The sequence below is a fragment of the Oryctolagus cuniculus genome, chromosome 12, assembly GCF_051225735.1.
Source record: "Oryctolagus cuniculus isolate XC-2025 breed Fujian yellow rabbit chromosome 12, ASM5122573v1, whole genome shotgun sequence".
NCBI classification, from domain to species: Eukaryota; Metazoa; Chordata; class Mammalia; order Lagomorpha; family Leporidae; genus Oryctolagus; species Oryctolagus cuniculus.
In genome coordinates this window covers 3011077-3034931 of record NC_142878.1, presented here as the reverse complement: position 1 = coordinate 3034931, position 23855 = coordinate 3011077, and the positions used below count along the sequence as shown (strand labels likewise).

At 64.1% G+C, this 23855-nt stretch overlaps 1 protein-coding gene across 2 annotated transcripts in view; it reads right to left on the bottom strand.

The window, feature by feature from the left end:
- The window catches only part of ST8SIA2 (ST8 alpha-N-acetyl-neuraminide alpha-2,8-sialyltransferase 2), a 41423-nt gene extending 19169 nt beyond the window's left edge, over positions 1 to 22254 (bottom strand). For both annotated transcript variants that reach the window (XR_016218650.1, XM_051835185.3), the window contains exon 1: positions 22042 to 22254. Coding sequence is in view for 1 of the 2 variants with exons in the window: in XM_051835185.3 (XP_051691145.3) it covers positions 22042 to 22139 (98 nt within the window). In the remaining variant the exon portion in view is untranslated. The remainder of the gene's footprint in view (positions 1 to 22041) is intronic.
- Positions 22255 to 23855: the final 1601 nt, after the last annotated feature.

The following is a 23855-nucleotide window of genomic DNA, read 5'->3' as shown; positions in this document are numbered from 1 at the left end:
AATTTAACACCCCGTGCTTGTTTGTTCTATGCCTCCCCTCAGTTCCCCGCTCCAGGTCTGGCCAGTCCAGCCCTGAGACCCTGGTGTGCTGGGCTCGGGCCTCAGGGGCTGCTATGGGTGTGCCTGGCTGTGACTCCAGCCCTCCTGGAGGGCGAGGCGGAGCCGGCAGCCAGCAGTGCAGTCCCAGCCCATCTTTATTTTTTTTTGACAGGCAGAGTGGACAGTGAGAGAGAGAGACAGAGAGAAAGGTCTTCCTTTTGCTGTTGGTTCACCCTCCAATGGCTGCTGTGGCCGGTGCACTGAGGCCGGCGCACCGCGCTGATCCGATGGCAGGAGCCAGGTGCTTCTCCTGGTCTCCCATGGGGTGCAGGGCCCAAGCACTTGGGCCATCCTCCACTGCACTCCCGGGCCACAGCAGAGAGCTGGCCTGGAAGAGGGGCAACCAGGACAGAATCTGGCGCCCCGACCAGGACTAGAACCCGGTGTGCCGGCGCCGCTAGGCGGAGGATTAGCCTATTGAGCCGTGGCGCCGGCCTCATAAATCATCTTTAAAAATGTCATCAGTAATTGGGACTTTTCCTCCCAAGCCTCTGCTGCTGTCTGTGGGCCGTGTGTTCCCTGTGGACTGTTTCCGCCTGCAGGAGACACAGCGCCCCGTCCGGCTCCCCCGGGGGTGGGCAGACCCCAATCAGGGAGCCTCAGGCTGAGGGTTTGGCTGTCGAGTGACACATGGACTGAGAGGGGGCGAGTTTTTCCGGATCAGGTTCTGCCTGGTCGTGCGCATCAGCAAGACAATCACCAAAACGCAGCCAGACCAAGAAAACCGGCACAGGCGGATCTGTTTGGCGAAGAGCACTTAGCAAAACTGAAAACTGCAATTTTTAAGCTTCCGCATCTAAGTCAAATTAAAAATATGGATATTCATTTATTTATTCTAGAGGCAGAGCCAGGGATAGGAGAGAGAAAGATCTCCCATTCTGTTTCACTCCCCAAATGCCGGGGCCGGGCCAGGGTGAGGCTGAGGCAGGAGCTCCATCCAGGTCTCCTGTGTGGGTGGCAGGGACCCAGCACTGGGGCCGTCAGCACCGTCTCTGGGAGTGCACATTAGCAAGAAGCCAGAAACCAGAAGCTGGGGCCCCGGCGACTTCACTGTGGGATGCAGGCATTGCAAGCGGTGTCTTAACCATTGCACCAAACACCTGTCCTTAAGGATTATTTAGTAGACAAGTCATAGCCGTACAAGGCACTTGGAAAGCTGCATGGAAAATGTGATTGAAAGCTAAGTTTATTTTGGTGTGAAAATTTGCGCTTGCCATGTGCTGTTTGAAGACCCCTCGAGTGCACGGGTTTCAACATTCGTGGTGCCAGCAGGCACTTTCCAGCCCATTTTCCCAGGGGCACGCTGAGGTAGGAGCCTGGTGTGTATTCGGGGCACCCTGTGACGTGGCGTCTGCCTGGCCCAGTGTCCCGCCGTGTGGGTGCCCCCTGGCCCACGGCTTCTGCTGGGGCACCCGGGCTTAGAAAACGCTCATGGAGGGGCTGACGGCGCTCACCGAGAGCGGGGCCCAGTGTGAGCCGCCCACTGGTCTGGAGAGACCAGGCCAAGGCTCCACCTGCGGGCTCGCGCCCGGCTCTTCCTCCTCACTTGGGGGGCTTCTCTCGGTCTGCGCATAGACCCCGGGGTCCCTGCCTGCTCACACCCCAGGGCACATGAAGGGACGAGGGGGGAAAGTGTGATTGGGAGGAGGTCCCGCAAACGGAGCGGGGGCTTCTGGCAGGGCCAGGGGCTTGAAGGGTCTCGCTGGCGTTTTGCTGTAGTGAAGGACAAGAGCAGTTGCCGTCCTCACCACTTCCAGGGCGGGGTCGGCCGAGGCGATGCGCTCGTACTCGGTGTCACCCTCGCCGCAGCCCTCTGCGCCATCAAGCGTACACCTCCGGCCCCAGCCCGACTCCTTCCCCCCGGATCCCCATCCCGCTCCCTAAACCCGGGATTTGCCTCTTGCGGACATTTAGGTGAGTGGCTACGGACAGCATCTGTCCTGTGCCTGCGTTTGTTGGCTCGGAGCAAGGCTTCCAAGGCTCCCCTGGGCGCTGGCTTGCTCCGGGAGCCCAACGTTGTAGGAGCCGTGGCAGCGCAGAGACGGGGGCCGCGGGCCGGGCCTGCGGCTGGCACCTGTGACCCCAGCGGCTCAGGGCCTCTCGTGCCAGGAGCTTACGATCGGGGGCTTTCTGAACTCGGTGCTGCCTCGTGTGTGGAGTTGCTGCGGGACCTGGCAGGTGGACGGGAGGCCTCAGTGTGGGCCGGTCCGGCACAGACCCTCGCCGTGAGGTTGGCGGAGATGATCTCACAGCCCGCTGAGAGGGGGGCAGTTCCACAAGGCACAGTCCGTGGTCTACAGAGGTCAGCAAGGGCTGGACACACAGGAGACCAATTACCACCCGCGACACAGGAGACGGTCCCGCCTCCTGTCACTCTCAGAGGGGCCCGCCTCCTGTCACTCTCAGAGGGGCCCGCCTCCTGTCACTCTCAGAGAGTCCCGCCTCCTGTCACTCTCAGAGAGTCCCACCTTCTGTCACTCTCAGAGAGTCCCGCCTCCTGTCACTCTCAGAGAGTCCCACCTCCTGTCACTCTCAGAGGGGCCCGCCTCCTATCACTCTCAGAGAATCCTGCCTCCTGTCACTCTCAGAGAGTCCCGCCTCCTGTCACTCTCAGAGAGTCCCACCTTCTGTCACTCTCAGAGAGTCCCGCCTCCTGTCACTCTCAGAGGGGCCCGCCTCCTGTCACTCTCAGAGGGGCCCGCCTCCTGTCACCCTCAGAGGGGCCCGCCTCTTGTCACTCTCAGAGGGGCCCTCCTCCTGTCACTCTCAGAGGGGCCCGCCTCCTATCACTCTCAGAGAATCCTGCCTCCTGTCACTCTCAGAGAATCCCGCCTCCTGTCACTCTCAGAGGGGCCCGCCTCCTGTCACTCTCAGAGGGGCCTGCCTCCTGCCACTCTCAGAGAGTCCCGCCTCCTGTCACTCTCAGAGAGTCCCACCTTCTGTCACTCTCAGAGAGTCCCGCCTCCTGTCACTCTCAGAGGGGCCACCACCTCCTCCCAGCCGGCCCTGGTCTTTCTTCTCCAATTCCGACAGCCCCACCGCGTGGTCCTCGGCGAAGGCCTCACCGCGGCCTGTGGTGGAGAAACCACTGGGCTGAGGTGGGACCCCCGGCTGTGGCCCCGAGGTGCAGGGGCCGTGCCTGCCTGGCCAGCCTGCACGCCGGCTGCAGCCCTGGGTATTCTGGGATGTGCTGGCAAACTTCCCTTTCAAGGGCCGGGGCAGCATTGCAGGCTTTGTGAGCCACGAGGAACAGCGAAGACATATGCAGGCACCTAGTTACGAGAGAGAAGACAGGCTTCCAATCAGCAGTGCGATAATAAGCAAGTGTAACATTTCTCTCAAAACACCCCATTAGGTCTATGAATGCGAAGGTTGCAGTTACGCTGGGGTGCAGGGGAGGTCTTGCCTAGCTGGCGCTGTGGTTTGGAGGCCGTGTGTCCCCAAGGCCACGTGATCAAGGTTGGGTCCCCCAGACCTTACGCTGATGGGACTCGGGGTGGACGCCCCGTCCAGCGACGTGTCTGCAGAGGCTGCTCTGGGGAGGAGTTGGCTAGACTGCATTGTTGGGGCGGAGCCCAAGCACCCGGGGCTTTGTGGAGAGTGACATGGACACAGAGACGTGTGTCCCCCTTGCCATGGGACACTCTGCCCCCGTCACCAAGCCCACGGGCCTCCGTCTAGAGCTGTGAACCTCCGGCCCTGGGAGCCTTTCCATACGCCGAGCTCTCATAGGCCTTCTGCTGTGGTAACAGAAAGTTGGCTATAAAATCGGGGTTTGAAGTCAGTGTCCAGCCATCACGATGGACAGGCGGCCTCGCGCTCCAGCAGAGCCGGCCCTTGTGGCTCTGAGAGGCTGTTTCGGTGTCGGTACGAGCTCACCCGAGTACGGGCTGCGGCTGTCTTCCGGACACGCCCTCTGTGCCCCAGGTGCCACAGCACCTTCCCGCGGGTGAGGTTAAGCGAGGAGACGCCTACGGCTGAGTTCTGGCTGGATGAAAGCTGGCGTGGCCCGTCCCTTCCCCGTGGCCAGCTGGGCCCCCACGTGACAGCTTCACAGGCAGCAGGGGACACCCCAGCTCAGTGAGTGCCCCGAATCCACACACGGTCCCCGGGCCACCAGGGGACTTGGTGCTTGGGCTCTGCCCCAACAACGCAGTCTAGCCAACTCCTCCCCAGAGCAGCCTCTGCAGACACGTCGCTGGACAGGGCGTCCACCCCGAGTCCCATCAGCGTAAGATCTGGGGGACAAAGCTCAGACCCCCCACCTTCCTGACGGGCTCCACCACCTCTCCGGCCACCCCTGGCCCTGTGCTCCTGAACCTCACAGCGATGGAGGCCCCGCTGGGCACAGCAGCCCGGGGCCGGTGCAGCTGCAGCCATGGCGCTGGCGTTCCGTGACAGTTCAGGCCCAGCCCTGGACTTCCGTGGGTGCCACGGGGCCCAGGGGCCGTCTCTGCCCCGAGGTCTCCTGGCTGACTGCTCAGCTCATCCCTCTGTCTTTGCTGTAAATGTGAGCGTGATTTCAAACTCCTGTGGTTGGCATCAGAGCCTTTGCTGGGGTCAGAAAACGTCCCGGGAGCCCCGGGCTCAGGTTCGGCTCCCGCTGCTCTCAGGAGCACGTGCACGGCCACCTGCAGGTCAGCAGGCACGGACGCAGCGTTTCTGAGCATGCACGCCCCTGTCCCCAACTTCCCCTCCATGCAGCTGTGCGCCACCCATCTCCTGGGGCGACCCAGTACACGCGCGGGGCCACAGCCTTCCAGAGTGGACGGGGGCACCGAGCAGCTCGCTTGGCGCCTGGCCTCCACCTTAGGGCGGAGATGGATGGGAACACAGACGCCGAGACGGCCAAGGTCCCCACACCCAACCCCGACGCCGAGCGGCCGAGACAAGACGGTGCAGCTACCTGCTGCTGTGGGCAGAGGCCTCTTGCGCAGGTGCTGGTGGCTGCACTGTCCTCGCCCCACACTGTGGCTCCGCAGCGGCCAGGGCCACTCCTGCATCGCGCCCAGGCTGCACCTGCGGCAGGCGGCTCCCTGCAACCAGCGACCACTGCCCCCTTGCAATCCAAGTCCCCACCAGCGCCTTGTGAGGCCCGGGCCCTGCTCAGCTCCGCAGTTCCTGTACACGCAGCGTGGGCCACAGGGCCCTGCTATGGTAGACGTAGGTCACCGGTGCCGGGTGTGACCCCTCTCCCGCACTCAGCCTTCCGGAAGCACGGCCCCTGGGGGGGACGGAGGAAGATCCCAGCCTTCCTCTCACGGCCCCCTACCCACACTGCCAGCCCACTGCAGGCTGTGGCTCTCCCCACGGCTCAGCCCCGGCCCTCAAGTCTTAGTGCAACGTCACGGGTGTAGAGAAGCCTCCCCCGCCCAAGCACCTGCAGTTGCACCTCCCCCTCGCCCTCTGCGAATGCTCGGCACAGTGCTCACGCGCTGGATGCGTGGTCGGCCTCTGGTGTGCAGGGCGCCCGCCCCACGGCCGGCGTGATGCAGCCCAGGGCTCAGCCGGTGTTTGCCGATACAAGGACTCGCCCTCCTGCCTCTCGTTCCAGCAGCAGAGCCAGCCGCCCGCTGGGCCCCGCTGGGGTCTGGGCTGTCACTCCCACCTCTTGGGTTGGCGCGTCTACACCACAGCAGCCCCCTTAGCCGCGCGTGACTCTCGGCCCGTCTTGGACCTGACTGTGTGGGGCTCGGCGCCCCGCGTTTTATTTTGGTTCAGTTAAGCTGCACAATGGCTCTGGGCGGCCGTGGTGATTATCCCTTCCACTGGGGAAGAAAGTGAGGCCCACAGAAGGTGGACACGCGCCCAGAGCCATTTGGCTACTGCTGGGGACACTGGGATTTGAGCCCAGTGGGCTGGCTCAGGAGCCCAGCTCCTAATTGTTATGTCATGCCCCTGGCTCACGCCCAGTAGCTTTGAATGTGTTAAACAAACAGCCCTTCTTTAATTCCTCACTCCCCTCAGCTATTTCTCTCTCTCCCTCTCTCAGCAGCACGTTGCAAAGGGAAAGACCGGCGGTGCGGGCTGTGTGTCCCGCTCCAGTCTGCTCCGGTCTGCCCTGTACCTGTGGCTCCATCCAGAGAGCTCTCCCATGTGGCTACTGTCTGAACAGGATTTGTCCCTTCAACTCACCCAGTCGTTTAAACTCCAAAGCCTTTGAGTGATGTGGCTAGACGAGGGCATGGGGGCGGGGCCCCACGTTGGATCCTGGTGGCCTTCCAGGGACGGGGGAGAGAGAGGACGTGCAGACGCGATATACTCGGAGCCCAGGTCGCTTGCAGGGGCGTGCCCCGTGCTGTTCGGATCTTGTGACTGCAGAGCCTGAGCCTAAATAAATGGTTTTCCTTTCCGAGGGGTCCTGGCTAGGTACGTTGCTATGGGAACAAGAAGCTGCCTAACACCAGGGCAGTGGCTTCCCGGTGGCCCTCGGAGTCCGTCTGTTTCACAGGGGCAGCCCTGCCTCCTCCCTGGGTGGGGACCTGGGGCTTGCTGGGTCTGGCTTCCCAGGGGACCTAGACCCACCTTCTCCCTGGGCAAGCTCTGGAGGGAGGACACAGCCCCCCGGAGGAGGCAAGATGAGGGTCCATGCAGCAAAGGGGTGGGCGAGAGCCCTCGGGGCATCTCTGGGGTCCCCTCTGCCTCGGGAAATCCAGTCTCCAAGTCACCCTGAACCCGGCTCCATCCACGAGGACACAAAACCCATCCTTGGTTCTTACTGTTGCCTGGCGAGACCACCTAGAACTGTCCCTGTGTGTACACCCCATACGACGCGTTTCAGTCTTACTCCCTGCAGTTTTATAAGACTTCCAAGCATGCCCGACTGCAGAACACGTGTTCTCGACCGCAGCCTCCCTGCCCCCACCCCCAGGGGACCGGCGAGGAGCGTCGGGAACTTCCTCCTTGTGCCAGGCACCAGGCCAGAGGCACGGGCACCTCCTTTCTCAGGTTGGGCTCGGACGGTGAGCAAGCGGCCGGGCCACACGGTGAGTCGGCCGGCAGGACACGGCCAGGGCTTGTGCCTCTGCAGGGGCTGCGTCCGCCCTCTGCCTGCTGCGGGGAAGGTTTTAATCCACAGCTGTGGCGGTGCCAGCAAGTGGGGCGCGAGCAAGGGCAGCTCAGGCTGTGGCGCCCTTGTGAGGCGGGGCTGGCCTTCAGCAAGGCGCTCCCGGGGCCGCGGCTGTGGTACAGCCACTGAGGCCACCACTTGTGATCCCGGCGTCCCTTATTGACTGCTGAGACCCGCCTGCTCTGCTGCTGACCCAGCTCCCTGCCAGTGGGCCTGGGAAGGCAACAGAAGACGGCCCACGTGCTTGGACCCCTGCCAACCATGTGGGAGACCCGGACGGAGTTCCTGGCTCCTGGCTCCTGGCTGCAGCCTGGGCCTGTCCCTGCCGCTATTTGGGAGTGAACCAGTGGATGGAAAATCTCTCTCCCTCCTTCTCTCCCTCTCCCTCTGCCTTCCAAATAAACAGTAAATGTTAAAAAGAAAGACACTGGAGATCGACTCTCCCCCTCCATAACCCAGCAAGGGTAAAGGGAGAGCAGCCACCAGGAGCCACGCTGGAAACGGCTTAGGGGAAACCCCGGGTCCTGTCCCCTGCCCAGTAGCGTCTGTGCCTGGCAGGACCCGGGCTGTCCGCCCCCCTCCTATGGCAGAAGAAACGGCGCGTTGTAAAACCTCCACCGAAGAGACGAACGCCTGGCGGCCTCGTTTTGTTCACGTCCCAGCCTTGAAAGGGAGCAGCAGGCCTCGCCTCTGCTCTTGAACCCCGCACCACGTGGGAGACTTCAAAGGCCTGGGTCCCACCTGGCTCCTTCCCTCGCCCCGCCCCAGTAGTCTCCTGGGGCACCCGCTTGGGAGGACTCAGAAGTGGCTTTTCGGGGTCTTTGATGCGCTCCTCCCAGACCCTGCCCACCACGGCGGGGAGGGAGGGGGGACTGGGGCTCCAGGTTCTGGCAGACTTCGCTCTAAATCAGGGTCCCGTTCAGATGGGGGCCTCAGTCCCACGCTGGTGAAAGCTCCGGCTGCTGCCCAGAACGGACAGTGGCTGCCTCGGGAGCGGGACGAGCCCTCGGAGCAGCCTGGAGGGCGGGGTCTGAGGCGGGGGCTGGGAGGGGGCGCGAGGTGACCAGGGTGGGCCTGAGTTCTGTGATGGCAGGGAGTGGGGGTGTGTGGGAGATCACATCGGTGCCTCTTTCTTGCAGCCCCAGCGACATCTGAAAACCGGGACAGGGCGTGCTGTGCCGTGCCGTGCCGTGCCGTGCCGTGCTCAGGGGGCTGCGCCGCACTTGTCCCCCGGGGCCCCCATGTGCAGACCCTCCCTCAGTGCGCCTGAGCCTACTCCCAGCTCCCGCCGGCTGAGGGGCCTCTCTCCTTTGCCAGGGAACTGAGTGAGCCATGAAGTCCCAGAGGCCCCACCCCACCCCCTCCACATGCCTCCCTGTGGTCCAAGCTTCCAGGGCAGGAAACCAACTGCCCTCACCAGCAGAGCCCTGGCCTGGCTCGGAGCCCCTGGCCCTTTCCTTCCAACGCCTGGCCATGCCACAGACTCCTGGGAGCCCCCCCCCCCCCACCTTGCTGTCTCCCCGGTCTGGGTGGTTCTCCTTTTCCTGCTAAATCCCCAGGCCCTCCCGGGAGACCCTGGCGTCTGCAGTGGAGTCCCCTGAGCTCGGGCTGTCGTTGGTTTTCCTTTGCTGCGGGGCGGTGGGGGGAAGGCCTGTACAGAGGCCAGCACAGGACCACAGGGATGCTGTGGGTGACCAGGTTCTCGCTACGCTCTCGTGAGCTCTGCTGAAACTCGGCGCGCTGAGCTCTGCGCACGTGCAGGAGCCACCCCTGCATCGTCCAAGTGGCACTCAGGCCGGGGCGAGCGAGGCAGCAGGCCCGGGCAGGTGCTCTGTGGGCTGCGTCTTCCTGAGCCCTCAGGGTGGCCCGGTCTTGCTCACGAGAGCAGGTGCTGGGCAGAGATGCGCCTGCGCCTCTTCATTGCTCTGCTGTAAGTGTTCAGGGCAGGAGTGAGGCTCGGCGCAGGATCAGCTATTTGCAGGGTCTCTGCTCCGCTCGGTGGGCAGCTCACTGGCAGGCTGTCCCGTCCTGCCGCCACAGAACTGGAGGACACCCACGTGTTACAGGCGGGGCAGTTGAGGCCGAGAGCGGGCAGCGCCTGCCCTTACAGTGGCAAAGGTACCACCAAAGCTCCGACCTCTGGGCTCTCACGGCAACCCCGCTCCTCCACACCCCTACGCCAGCCCACATCACTGACCCCCGAGCGCCCTGTCTGGCTGCGCTCAGCTCCGCTGTCCTGGCCTCTGGCATGGGGTGGTCAGCCCCGGGGTACATGGTGGTGGACGCCTTCTGCTCTGCTTTCTGACGGGGGCACAAAGCTCACAGGAGCCATGCCGGACACCATGTGCCTGGCAGCCGTCCTGCTGCTCTTCTCTGGGGGAGCTGGGGGCGCCCCCATATGGCTGCTGTGTCCACACCTAACTGGGCCCAGCCTGGTGTCCCTAGCACGCTGGCCCAGGCACCTGCCCTGCTATGGCCACACTGAGATGCTGTGTGGAAGAAGCAGTGGCTGGGCATTGAGCAGGTGCCACGTGTGTCTTTCCTGCCTGCGGAACCAGCTCGTGGGGACGGGAGGGCAAAGAAGAGCGGTCAAGGCCCCACTGCCCACTGCAGATGGAACCGGCCCCCCGCGGCCGGCTGCCAGCCCTTCCAGGACGGGAGATAGAAACACCACCACACAATGGGACTCTGATGAGGCCTGACATCGCCAGGTCACCACGCTTCACTGGGCACGTGGGTCTCAACTCCCACGTGTCGGAACTTCCGCAGGCAAGATGAGGGGCCATGCAGCCCAGCAGGGCAGCACCCATCTGCCGCCCGCCCCTGCCCAGCCCCCTAAGCTGCAGGACTCTCCACCCCAGTGCGCCAGTTGCCAGCCTGCTCCGTTCCCGACCCTGGCCTTGTCCCTCCAGCCCTTGGCGCCTGTGTGTGTTGAGGCCACGTAGCCGGGATGCTGGGACACGGCTTAAACTCTGGCTGCTTTCCCCGTGGCGCGGGGCCTCTGCCTGTGAGCCACACACGGCTCGGTGGGTTTGTGGCAGACAATAACGCGGGGAGCCGTGCACCCCTCTCCCATCTTTCCCTGGCCACGGCCCTGCGAGGCCACCGCAGTCGGGGGTGTAAAGAATCCCGGGGTACGGGTGACAGGGGCCTTCCTGAGCCCCTCCCACCCCTTCTTTCATTCATTGTCCAAACAGGCACCTGCTGGCTGCCGGGTGCCACAGGTGTAGCCGGAGGAACAACTTGGCTTCCGTCTGAAACTGCCCCGGGCTTGGCGGGCTTCCGCAGAGCGAGCAGAGGCCCTGCGCGTGCGGCCCGAGGGTGGGGAGTGTGCCCCTGGAAGCAGCTCAGGGGCCTCCGGCTGCAGCCGCAGGGGCTGGGGTCCGCGTGGGCGCCGGGGAGCTGCACGTGCCCTGACACTGTGCACCCGTTTCACTGGCGCCTCCTGCGTCGTGCGAGCCCCGTGACCGGCTGCGTCTGAGCAGTGCCTCTGCAGGATGGACTGGAGTCGGTGAGGAGCTGCAGCCGCCACCGGGAGGGAATACCGCGGCCGGGGGCGTCGCCGGGCGGGCCGGCCAGGGATCGGCCCCGCGTGTGCAGGACTTGTCCTTAAACAGACTCACTGAGGAACTTACAAGCCCTTCTCACAAGAGGCAGCTGACTCACCCCAGACACACAACAGCGATGCTCCTTGTCCTGAATGGAAGGTTGAGCAGGGTGAAGCCCCCGGGGGCCCTCGTGTCCTGCCTGCAGGGGGCCGTCTCCACCTGGAAGCAACTTGGCTTCCGGTCTTCCGCACCCCTGCCCGCCTGCACCCCTGAAGCTGCCCGCACGGCCCCTCTGCGGCTCACAACTCACAGCGGAGGCAGAGGCAGATCTGGGCCTGACCAAGCCCCAGTCTCTCAGCCCCCCGGAGCTCCAGGGACGGGTCCTGGGGGGCCTGCTGCCCGGTGGGGACATTGGCCGGGTGCAGATGGGGGAAGCCTCGCTGGCCAGATTCTCCAGAAATTTCCATCTGGTGCTCCTGGCCTGGGCCAAGGCTGTTTCTGACATATGGCACCCTCCTTCGATTACTGTCACGGGTGAGGCCGGGCTAAGACTTTTCCCTGCCTCCCCTCTTGGCCCGGGCTCCCTGGGGAGCACAGCGGGAAAGAGGCGCAAGTGGCTGACCCCTGGCACAGCCTCACTATGCTATGCTTTAGGCGCTCTGCCTGGGTCTCAGTTTACCAGTCCACAAAATGGGTTTTGCAGCAATTCTACAACAAATGTGTGAAACAACGCACAGGAAGCTCCTGGTGTGTACCCAGGCATCCAGGAAGTAGCCAAGCAGGAATCCCTTTTCCGACACCCATCTGAGGATTATTCTAGGCCAATTGTGTGATGGACGTTGGAGACGCACACACAGGTTCCCCCTGGAGAGAAGAACCTGGGCCGGGGGCTGGGCGGAAGGCAGAGAAACCAGTCAGAGTCCCGTGTCGCCTGACGAGGGGGAAGTGTGCCGAGGTCCTTGGGGAGCATCAGAGAGGGCAGCTTTCACACCCCGGCGGTGCAGCCCCCACTCACCGAGACTACACGGTGCAGCCTACATACCGGGCTACAGGGTGTGGCCCACTCACACCAACTATGAGGTGCAGCCTGCACACCCAGACTACAGGGTGTGGTCCACTCACACCCAGACTACACAATGCTGCCTGCACACCCAGACTAGGCAGTGTAGCCTGCACACCCAGGCTATGTGGCGTAGCCTGCACACCCGGGCCATGCGCTGTGGCCCATTCACACCCAGCCTGCACACCCGGACCATGCGCTGTGGCCCACTCACACACAGCCTGCACACCCGGGCCACGCGCTGTGGCCCACTCACACCCAGCCTGCACACCTTGGCGCTGCCCTGCACACTGTGCCCATCTGCAGCTCCGTGGTGTGTATCTGCACCACTAGACAGAGAAAATGCCAGGCAGCGGCCCCCTCCGGCTCCGTCATCCGGGCACCATTCACACCAGGCGGCCCCCTCCGGCTCCGTCATCCGGGCACCATTCACGCCAGGCGGTGTGCTGCCTCCCCTCCCACAGGGCACAGATTCACACGCAGCAGGCCTGGGGCTGGAGGGGGCCTGAGAACCCGCATTCCTACCGGACCTCTCATCGCCCCAGCGCTGGTGCGAGGCCCACACTTGGACCCACGGGTCCTGAGCCAGGTGCTCTCAGGTGCGGCCTCAGAAGGACCCAGGCTCAGCTGCCCCCAGAGTTGTCCTGATGCAGATTCCCAGGCCCCAGAAATTCCGGAGTGGGGCCCAGCGCTCTTTCCAACAAGCCCCCGGGGGTGCTGCCGCCCGTGGCAGTCAGGAGCCAGGATGCCACACGCGCGCCTCCAGGGCCCACCGCGCCCGGCCCTCCTGCCTCCAGGGGAATCGCGAAAGGAAAGCAGCAGCCGAGCCCCCACTCTTCCCAGCCCGGGGGAGCCGAGTTGGGCTCAGCTGCCACGGGCTCCTCTCCTGTCAGGCTCACCTGGAAGCTAAGGACGCCTTGTGGAGGCCGCCCCTCTGGATGGGAGGACTCGGGCAGCCAGGAAGCTGGATCACGTGTGTGCACGCGTGTGTGTGTGTGTGCAGTGTGTGTGTGTGTGTGTGTGTGTGTGCTTCCGCCTCCAATGCAGTCTAGGCTCTTAAACCGTGAGGCCCCTCCACAGAACTCGGACAGGTGGGCCGGCCACAGCGCTCACGGAGTGGCCACGGTCACGCGTGTGTACACTTCCCACGCTCCCAGCTCCCGCGGTGGGACTCGGGCGCCTCCCGGCAAGTGCATCCGGCACAGGCACAGCACGGGGACGGCCTGGATTTTCCCGTTCTGAGTCTGTGAGTCTGTCCCTCCGCCTCCTTCCCCATTCCCTCCTGGCGCTATGTGTTGTTATTTAAATTGAGTAGCCCCCAAGTGGCTGTGGCTTCGTGAAACCACAACTGTGCTCTTAGAATAAATCATGGTGCCGCGAGCGCCGCCAGGCCCCTCCCGGCCACTTTCACATCTGTGCCTTACACTGCGGTCAAACACACAGAACCCGGGCTTCCATCGCGGCCGCCTTCAAGTGCACGGTCCAGCAGCCTGGACGGCCTTTGCCTTGTGCAGTCCTCACCCCCCACCCCTCCAGAACGTGTCCTCTGCAAAGCTCCACCTGTGCTGCGCACCCCCAGCCCTGGGCGCCCACCCTCCCACTTCCTGTCTCTAGGGACCTCGTGCACATGGAACAGGGGGTTTGATGAGCTGGTTTTTAAAATAAAAGATTGAGAAAATTTAACTTATTTGAAAAGATAAGAGGGGGGCAGAGAGAGAGAGACAGAAGGAATTGGTTCAGTCCCCAGGTTCCTGCAGCAGCCAGGGCTGGGCCAGGCCAAAGCCAGCAGCCAGGAGCTCAATCCAGGGCTCCGACGTGGGTGGCGGGGGCCCGAGGTCTGAGCCGTCGCCGTTGCCTCCCAGGGTGCGCACTGGCAGGAAGCTGGAGTCAGGAGTGGAGTCTGGCCTTGAAGCCGGCACTGTGATAAGGGATGCGGGTGTCTTAACCACCAAGCCAAACGCCCCCCGTGCCCCCACTCCCGGCTTCTTCCACTGAGCACGATGTCCTCAGGGTCCATCCATGCGCCCCACGCATCAGAATTTCCTTCTTTTTGGGACAGTTTCAGGCATATGTGGTGTATCAGGTTAGTACCCGCCTATGATGCCGGCATCCCACATGCACGCTGATTCGAGTCCCGGCTGCTCCACTTCTGATCCAGCTATCATGGCCTGGGAGAGCAGTAGAAGACGGCCCAGATGCTTGGGCCCTGCACCCACATGGGAGACCCGGAAGAAGCTCCTGGCTCCTGGCTTCGGCCTGGCCCAGGCTTGGTCATTGCAGCCAACTGGGGAGTGAACCAGTGGATGGAAGACCTCTCTCTGTAACTGTGCCTTTCAAGCAAATAAAAAATACATCTTACACAAAAAATAGAATTTCCTTCCTTTAAAAAAAGTTTTATTTTCATTTCATTTGAAAGGCAGAGAAACACAGGGGGTGGGGAGAGGGACATCTTCCGTCTGCTGGTTCATTTCCCAAAATGCTCACGACAGCCAGGGCTGGGCCAGGCTGCAGCCAAGAGCCAGGAGCTCCATCTGGGTCTCCCACGTGGGCCGCGGGCTCCCAAGTACTTGAGCCAACACCTGCAGGTTGTGTGTTAGGAGGAAGCCGGGTCAGCAGTGGAGTAGCCAGGACCCGACCCGGGCCCTGTGACGTGGGCTGCGGGCTCCCACGCAGCGGCGCAACCCCCGAGCCGCAGGCCGGCCCGCCTGCTTTATAAGGCTGACTGATGTTCTGTTGTTGGTATACTCCACATTTTGCTTACCCATCCATCCCTGCTGGACGCCTGGGTGGCTGTAACTTCCAGCTACTGTGGCTCAGGCTACCACGAACGTGGCACGCACACACGGCGTTGGGACCCTGCCTTTGTTTCTGTCGGGTTTATCCTGGTCGGGTTTGCTGGGTCACACGTTACTGATTCCTGCAGCGGCTGCGCTGCCCCTCCCCGTGTTGTGTGTGTCTTACGTCATTTCGCAGAACTGCGAGCTGTGTATCATTGACCTCCCTAGGCAGGTTGGGGGACTGAGTCTCGGAGGGGATTCGTCACTCGGCCACGGTCACAGGCACTGCGTCTCACAAGAGCCTCAGTCTTCCAAGGGCGGCTCCCAGCGGCCCCGCCGATGCTCTGGCTCGCGAGCGGCAGGAGGGGAGCAGGCCTGGGTCAGCAGCAGGGAGAGCCGTGTGGCGGAGCCCCACGTGAGTCGTTCTGACCCTGCTGGGGTGACGGCTGAGGCGGGGGACAGCGGCAGGCTGGGGCAGGGGCTGCAGCCCCCGGGCTGGCCCATCACGGCCGGTCCCTGGGAGGCGCCGGTCACCACACTGCTGTCTGCTGTCTCGCCCGGCTGGAGGCCTCCTGCCCAGGCCAGGCCAGACCACAGGGGGAGCTGGGCTCTCGCTCCTCCTGGGAATGAACTGTCTGAATTCGGGTGCAGCTGGGACATGAGGCAGGGTGCACCTGAGGTCAAGTCCCCCATCCACGGGCTCCGAGGGGCAGTGGAGCACCGTTGCTGCCGACAGCCAAACAGCACAGACCGCCACCTGTCTGTCAACCCTGCTCACTTTCCCCGAACTTCTCAGGCCTCTGCCTCCGTTGTTTAAGCCATGCGGCTGTCCGCCGCACACGAGGGCAAGAATGACCTGAGCAGTGCTCCTCCAGGCACAGCCCTTGCTCTGTGGTTCTAGAAGTCAGGGAAAGCTCACGGGTCCCTGGGTAGAGCCTCGGTGGGCCTGCCCTGTCCTTGGCACCCCTAAAGGCTGTGCCCAATGGCCACGGCCGCCATTGCGCCCAGGGGACCACCTGACACCGCCGAATCTTCTACAGGCTTGGCCGTCTGCGGCAGCCTTGATGAACTCTGTGTGGTACAGAAACTGGGCTGCCCCGGAGAGAACAAAAGCCAGGTGACTTCAGGACCAAAACATGGCTAAGAGCAAGCGGGTCACAGAACCACGCAAACCCGGCTGGGATCCCGGCTCCTCACCCACTGGCTGTGTGCCCTTAGCAAGTCCAGGAACCTCTCTGTGTGTCCATGTCCCTGTCTGCAAACCAGGGGCAGGGTGGGCGGGGACCCAAGAGAGATGGGTGGGCTCTTAGCAAGGCAGTGTGAGCCCCAGAGAACAGGGCCCCCCAGGATGCCCCCTCTCCTGCAGGTGCCCAGTCCTTCCCGGGGGCTTCTTCCTCCCCCTCACCAGGCTGTGCCAGGCCTGGGGAAGCTGACAGCCCCATCCGCTCCTGTCTTTGTCTAGAAACTTCCTCCGGGCCCTAATCATCTGCCTTGTTTTTCTCTCAGTGTGCGCACGTCTCTCTCCCGGTAATGAGATGGTCAAACGAACGCTGTGCTCCAGGGCCATTCTGATGAGACACAGAGGGGACGAGGCGGCGGCTGGAGGAGGGGACACAGGGCGGGCGCGGGCATGGCCACGTGTGTCCTTCCCCACTGCACAGAGGGACTTCTCTCTTCCTGGCTGCCGCCTCCCACTATGGCCCCGGCTCCCAGGGCCCCCGGCTCTGCGCTGCAGTGACCCTGTGGTGCTAGGCACGTGCCGTGAGGATGGGAGCATGCCCACTGTCCTTACAGGAGGTCATTTAGGACGTCACTTCTGGATTGTTCCCCTTGCTCCCTGGAGCCTGAGTTCATTCCAGCTCTGCATATGTGGCTTCGAGTTCTACACCTCCACCTTCTCCTCTGTAAAATGGGCTGACAGCAGCCCGGGCCTCCTCCCCTGCGGGAGGATTCCAGGTGGGGGCGAGAGTTACGTGCTCAGACGTCACTGGGTACACAGCAGACGCCCAGCTGGAACACGCTGGCTGTCACCCTCTGCTGGCCACAGCCTCCGTGGGGACACTGAGGCAGGAGGCTGTTTCCCGGGAGACCCCTGGATGCCCCTCCCAGGCTGCTGGGGTTCAAGAGCCGGCAGCTGTCTGGGAAAGAGGGACTGGGGTTGTGCGTGGGGTTACTAACGTCAGCCAGAGAGGAGGCATTTCTACCGCCATCTGCGCCCCTTTCATAAAAGGGGTGCCTGGGATCCTCCCAGGAAGCCCCCTCTCAAGGGCAGGGGCTTCTCCCCAGGCAGTGATGGAGGGCACCCGGTGACCACCGGCACCATCCTGGCTACCTCGGGCCTCCTTCCCTTTCTTCTGGGTCACTGCCCACAGGCACTTGGGAGGCCCTGTCGGGGGGCTGTGTCCACCTCTGTCCAGCCTGGAGGACGTGCGTGTGCCACCCTTAGCGTGGACGGGAGGCAGCCCCTGCTCTGAGTCCCTCTTCCCCACAGCAAGGTGCTGGGGGAAACCCTGGCTGACCAGAGCTTGCTTCGTGCAGGGCCCTCCGGGAGCCTAGCGCACAGCGGGGGGGTTCATGCCTGGGAGGGTCATGTGGTCGCAGCCCTTCCCCTCGGCACCACCGCGGAGTCGGCCACGGCTGAAGCCGAGGACACACTGGGACAGACGGGTCCCGTCAGGACACAAGGCGGCTCCCTAGCTGGGTGGGGAGAACATGACAGCGGCCCAGCTTCTCCCCACACCCCCCTGCCACCCTGGAGGGCGAGGACTTCAACACAGCACAGGGGCGCAGGGCAGGGGCACAGGGCAGGGGTGGGGTGATCTAGACGGGAGAACAGCACGTGCGAAGGCACACAGGAGTGGAGTCACGGAACATTCTGGAGAACTGTGAGCAACAGAGGGTGGCTGGAGCCCAGGGAGGCTGGGCAGAGAGGCCAAGGCCAGGCCACGTGTGGCTCTGGGTGCCCTGCTGAGAGCAGTGGGGGATGGGCACCTAGCACAGCAGTTCTGATGTCGGCTGGGACACCCACATTCCATATGGGAGAGCTGGGGTTCGAGTGGCGGTTCCACTCCCACTCCCACTCCCAGCTCCTGCTGATGCACCCCCTGGGGGGTAGCAGGTGTGGCTCCGGTGGTTGGCTCCCTGCCACCCACACAGGAGACCACACTGAGGGGCCAGCTCTTGGCTTCAGCCTGGCCCACGGCAGCTATGGGCGTCTGGGGAGTGAACCAACACACAGGCGAGCTCGGTCTGTCCCTTTCAAACAAAATCACTTAACGAGTATGAAAGGAACAATTAGAAATAAAAACAATGGGAGCCTTCTAGAACCTCACTCTCCCTGAGAAGTATTTATAATTTGCAATTTCGAACATTGCCAATTTGAAGAACCTAAGCAACTTTAAAACCTAGCAACCCTGCTTCACAGGGGAGGCGGCCCTGGTTTCTAAGATGGGGCTCTATTTACAATTTAAATCTGATGCTGGGAACAGTTGGCAACAGGACTTGGGCAGGCGAGTGAAGGCCAGAACTCCCCTCTCTCCCATTTTATCCTCCAATCCTGTTCCCACTGGAGAGGTGTGCACCAAGACCGCGGAGAAGAGAGGCGCTTGGCTCTCACGCCGGGCGTGGACGGCACCGTGCGAGGCCACTTTCTTCTCGTCCACCTGGACATCCACACCTCGTGCCTCTCCCTCCATCTCAGCTGGACACCGGGGCCGCTGCCCACTCACAGTCCAGCCCCAGCTGGGGGTCCGTGCTAGCGCCTCTGTGTCTGTTAGACTTTCCAGACGGGGCCTGGTGTGTAGCTGGGGTGCCCTGGGTGGCAGCAGCTCTGGTCAGATGTACACTCTAGCATGTTGGCACAGAGAGAGGTCACTTGCTCCAGACCCCTGGAGCCCAACCCTAGGGTCTGCAGACACTGGACGGCCCCTCCAGCTGGCACGAGAATCGGGTATGCAATGGAGCAGGCACCTGCCCCGCCGAGACGTGTCCACCCCAGGGCCACCTGTGAGCCCAGGAGCGCGCTTGGACCAGATGGACATTTTGGGGTGAGGAGTCCCAGGAATGTCTCCATTCCTCCTCACCCACCTTCTTCCTCCCTAAATTACAGACAAGGAAATGAGAAAGGCAAGACCAGGCTCTGAGCAGAACTCTGGGCCTGGGGAGTCAGGAAGACGGGTCTGCCATCCACTCCCTGACACTGCATGGGAGAACAGGATTCAGAGGACACAGCAGTGCCACGTGATGGTCACGGCCATGGGGTTGAGGGTCCAGGCACGTGACTTACCCACTCACACGGCCTTTCTGAGCCTCACTCCAGCGGGAAACTGCGCATGGCAATGGACATACAGCTTACACGGGTTTGGGGTGGACTTGGGAAAGAGCAGTCGGCCCAGTGCCTGGCACACCGGAGTTCCTGGTGCCACCGGCAGGTGGCCAGGGGGTTCCGCTAAGGAGTGAGTGTGTTGGCAAAGCACCCTGAACAGCATTTGGCGCATGGAAGTAGCTCAGTCCATGCTACCTGTGGTCACCATCGTCAATGTTGTGACGGCTGTCGCTCTCATGACCCTGACTGGAGCTCTGTCACTCCCTGATGATTAGGGCAGGGGTCACGGCAGGCGAGGCCTGTGTAAGCCTGCCCTGCCCGCACCTGCCGGGTATGGTCCTGCACAGGTGCGTGGCTGCTCAGGCTCAAAGTCACCCTCGCTGATGTAGGGGCGGGGTTCCTTCAGGGGCACCCACACTCCCTTCCTGGGCGAAGGCTCTGCCGTGTCTGCAAAGCTTCCCCCGATCTTTGGCTTAGGATGCGAGCGTGTGCCTGGGCCACTGGGCCCCACTCTGGGTGCTTCGCTGAGAGCTGAACTCTGTGCTTCCTCTTCTCACTCAGCCCCTGCTGCAGGACGGCAAGAGCATCAGCACTAGAGCCCTCGGAAACAGCCCTCCGCGAAAATCCTGGCCAGGGCCACTGAGGCGCCACACCACAGCCTCCCTTATAAAGTAGCAGGCAGGAGTGCCAGGAAGCAGAGCGCGTCTTCCTCCACAGCTCAGGTGTACATCGCTTGCTCCCTTCCTTCCCCGAGATCCCAGGGCCTCGGTGAACCCCTGCCTTCCCCCAGGGACTCCCCGGCAGGTCCCGAGCTGCCCCCAGCACAGGTGGAGGACAAGCTGGGGGGATGAGCAGGGCTGGAGTAATACGATGTGGGCTTGGGGAGCCACGCGCGAGGGAGCTCCTCTCGCCCCCCTCCCTGGCACTGAGCCCAGCTGGCTGTGCAGGGCGGGCTCCGAGGAGGGATGAAGCGGGTGTGTGTTACAAGCTGGCTCAGAACTCGGCAGGAGGTGCTACTGGGGTTCCCACCCTCTGCTCCACACCTGCCGGATCCCAGAGTGGCCTCTGTTCCTCTGGATTCAGTCCAGGTAGGGCAGGCTGAGGGTGCGGCTCGAGTGATGCTCCCCATCACGGGGCAGGTCCAGCGCCAGCCAGGGCAGCACATCAGGCTGGAGTGAGGGGTGTTCAGGCCTGGCATGGGACTGGTCAAGCCAGCTTCAGCCTGAGCACGGGGGTATCGGGCAGAGGGAAGACGTAGAAGATGGCAATTTGACCTGTTGGCTGTTTGCTCCTGAAATCACCCCAGGAAGGGGCAGGATGGGAAGCAGCAGGACCCCGCAGTGACACGGGTCAGGGACACAGCAGTGACCCAGAGCCTCAAACACACACGTGTGCCCAGGCCTGGGTGCTGCCTCCCCGGCACCTGTTGGAGCAGCTTGATGGGCGGGTGGAGGCTCAGAGAGGCAACTGACAGGAAAGTGCAACACTGTGTGCAAAGCACTTTAGAAATTGAAGTCTCTGGCTAAGAAGGTGTAAGGGGAGGGTTCAGCTGGGGATCGGGGAGGCTGTCCCGCACCTTTCCACCGTGGAACAACCCTGGGCGCAGAGCGCAGGCCCGCCCTCCCACTCTTCGAAGGTCAGCGAGCATCTGGGCCGCGCAGGACCGCCATGGAGGAGGCCAGGCGCCCAGGAGGAAGGCCCCGCCGGCTGCGTTCTCCCTCACCCCAAGACGCGACTCCCCGATTTGCTTCCCGACCCACGTTTTTGAGTCGAGAAGCTTTGGAAGTGGCCCCTCTCCCTGTCTCCGCGTGGGAGCCGATGGCTCATGGCGCAAGAACGCAAAGCCGTTGGTGAAAGTTTTCGGAGCGCGGGAGGCAGCCGAGGACGGGGAGGAGAAAGGCTTGGAGGGAGGGGTCCTGGGAGCCCCGCCGAGCCCACAGGGGACAGCTGAGCTGGCAGACAGGGGCAGGGGCGGGCGAGTGGCGCCTGCTCCAGGCTGGGGTCCTTGGGGCCTGGGCGTCCGGGACCCAGGACCGCAGCTTCCCTCGGACGGACCTGGCGGCGTGGCGGAGCCTCCCCTCCGCTGACAATGAAACAGCAAACGGGACAAAGGAGTGGCGCGCGCGGCAGGGCGCCGGCTCGGAGGCACAGTTCCCACCGAGGAGGGGACGGTCTCCGCTCCTCCACACCTCTCCACCTCCTCGCCCAGCGCCTCCCAGACCCCCAGCTGCTTCCCCTCCCCCTCGAGCTCCTGAGAGGGGCCGGGCCCGGCGGGGCGGGGCGCAAGCTCAGCCTCCCTGCCACCGCGCCCTGTGTCCCGCGCCGCAAGCGCGCTCCCCGGGTTGTCCCGGGTTGGCGGAGGAAGAGGGGCGCGTGTTCCTGACCCACTCGGGAGACAGCGAGAGCGAGACCGTGCTCCTGGGAACCCAGAAGCCCCCCGCCCACCCCGGGGCGGCGGCACAGACTTTCCTGAAATGTCTCCCTTTCGGCGCTGCGAGCGCACAGTACCCCGGGGTCGCCGGGGGGCGTCGCGGGGTCTGCTGGGCGACAAAAGCCAGGCGAAGGCGGGGGCCTGGGGGTTCTAGCCCAGCCCTAGTCCCAGCCCCAGCCCCGCGCGCCCGGCCTCCAGCGCTGCCAGCGTCCGCGCGGGGCTCCCGGGACGGCGGGAGGCGCGCGCGTGTGTCTGGGGGTGCAGGGAACATTCGCGCTCCCCGGGGCCCGAGCTGAACCCCAGCGCTCCGCCCCAGCCCGGGGATCCCCGCCTCGCGTTCCGAGATCTCCGCGCGCCCCCTGCCCACTTTGCCAAGGCGAGAAAGCGGCCGAGCCGGAGACAAAGAAACTCCTGCCTCCCAACGCTCTCGGCCCCGCCGCCCGCCCGAGACACTCCCCGGCGCCCTCCCGCGACCCCGGCGACGCCGCGCACGGATTCGTCGCGGAAGAGGCCGAGGGGACGAGTCCGCCTCTGGACTGGGGGCACCCAGGGCCGCTCGGGACCCCGCCCGGGGCCGCCCCACGCAGCCGCGCCCCGCCCCAGCGCTCCCCACACCGTCCCGGGCCCCGGGGCCGCGCCCCACCTCTCCAGAGGAGCGAGGGGCGCGGCGCACACAAAGCGGCCGCGCAGGGACCTCGCGGGGGCTCGCGCCCCACCCGGCGAGGGGATTTACCCGAGGTCTTCCTCGATCTCCGAGATGTCGGCGAAGAGGAGCAGTACCACGAGCAGCGCGAACGCGGCCAGCACCCAGCTCCGGCACTGCAGCTGCATGGCGGTGTGCGCCCGCCGGGGCCGCGGGCGCCGCGGGGCAGACCCTGCGCTCCCGCGAGTCGGGGCCGGCGGCGGCGGCGACAGACGCGGGCTCTCCGGCGCCCGAGCCCGCGCTCCTCCCGCGCGGCTGCCCCGCCCCCGCCCCGCCCCGCCCCGCGCCCGGCCCCGCGCGCGGTTTGACGGCTCCGCTCCGCGCCCGGCTCGCCTCCGCCCTGGAACCCCGCGGTCCGGCGCCCCCGGCTCCTCCCGCCCGGCTCCTCTTAGCTTCCAGGGCGCAGGGCTGCGGGCAGCTTGCGCCCGCCCGGCCTCTCAAAGTTTCCCGGGCACAAAGGCCGACACCTGGGAACAGCCCCGCGCGGGCGGCCGTCCAGCTGGCGACCGACGAGGCGCGGCGCTGGGGGCTGGCGGGGGAGGTGGGTGAGGAGAACCTGGAGAGCCACAGACTTGCCAACTTTGGCGGCCTGTGCGGGCGGGGACTTGGTCCGCGGGCAGCCGGCCCGCACTCGCCATCACAGACCCGAGGCCCGAGCCTGGGGTTCCGCCGGGGCGGTTGCTCCGTCTTTGAGCGCAGCCTCAGCGCCCGCCCCGCCCGGGCCTCCCGCTGACTCTCGCTGGCTTCCCCCCAGCTCCTGCCCCGCCCTGATCCAAACGCAGCTCCCCACCCCACCCCCACCCCCACCCCACCCCTGCCGGTTATTTGTCGGCTCCCCAGCCTTAGACGGTTTATCGCAAATGACGTTTTGCACCAACCATCAGCCCGGGGTGGGAAGGGCCCCATTAGTTTTACTACAATTAGATAATTGTCTCCCCCACCCCTTGCACCAATTGTAACAATTCCTAAAATGACCATGGGGGGCGAGGAAGGGTCCTCGGGTTTGAGTGGGGGGGCGGGGGCGGGGACAGCCCCGCAGAGAGGCGCAGGGGACAGCGCAAGGCTCACAGGAGGCGTGGCTTCAGGCTGGTCTCTTCAGGATGACCCCAGGCAGGTAACAGGGCCTTGCTGATTTCCCCACCAAAGCCCACACGTGCTGACTCCTGCTGCCCCCTGACGAGGGGTGCAGGACGGAGGCCTCGGGGCTGGGGGGTGCCGGCCCCTGAAGCCCTCCCGGCAGGAGGAGCCCCCATGGCTCTGCAGAGCAGGAGGGTTGCAGGAGGGGTCCAGTGCCCCGGCCGATGTCTTTCCCCAGGAGAGTGGAGAAAGTCCCACCAGGCGGCTCCTTCTCTGAGAGCATCGGGATCTTTTCTTGGCGTGAGAGTTCCTGGCATCGAGCAGAGTTGGCTGTCGCTCTCCCTGTCTGTTCGAAGCAGGCTGCAGAGGGTTTCCCCTCCGTGCACCCAGCCACTGCTCTGGCCGTCCCGCCCCCAGCTTTCCTCAGTGCCTTGGTCTTTCCTGCTGCCGGGGTCGACAAGTGTCTTGCTTTTTCTGAGATGAACAGTGGCTGTCTGAAGGGGGCGGGAGGCCAGGTGCACCTGCTGTGCTGCTCAGTCCTCCCCTCACCCCCGTCCCCTCCGTGGCTCAGCGCCCACCTGCTCACCTGGTGCAGGCTGTGTGCAGCGGCTGGAGGTCTCCTTTGCCGAGACCTCTGTGCCCTGCCCTCTAGTGGCTCATTGTTCAGCAGGAAGGCAGACAGCAAGTGCCCACGCGTGGTCTGGGGTGTGACCGGGGCCCGTTCAGGGCCTCCTGGCTAGTTAGGGATCGATCATTAACAGAGCAAG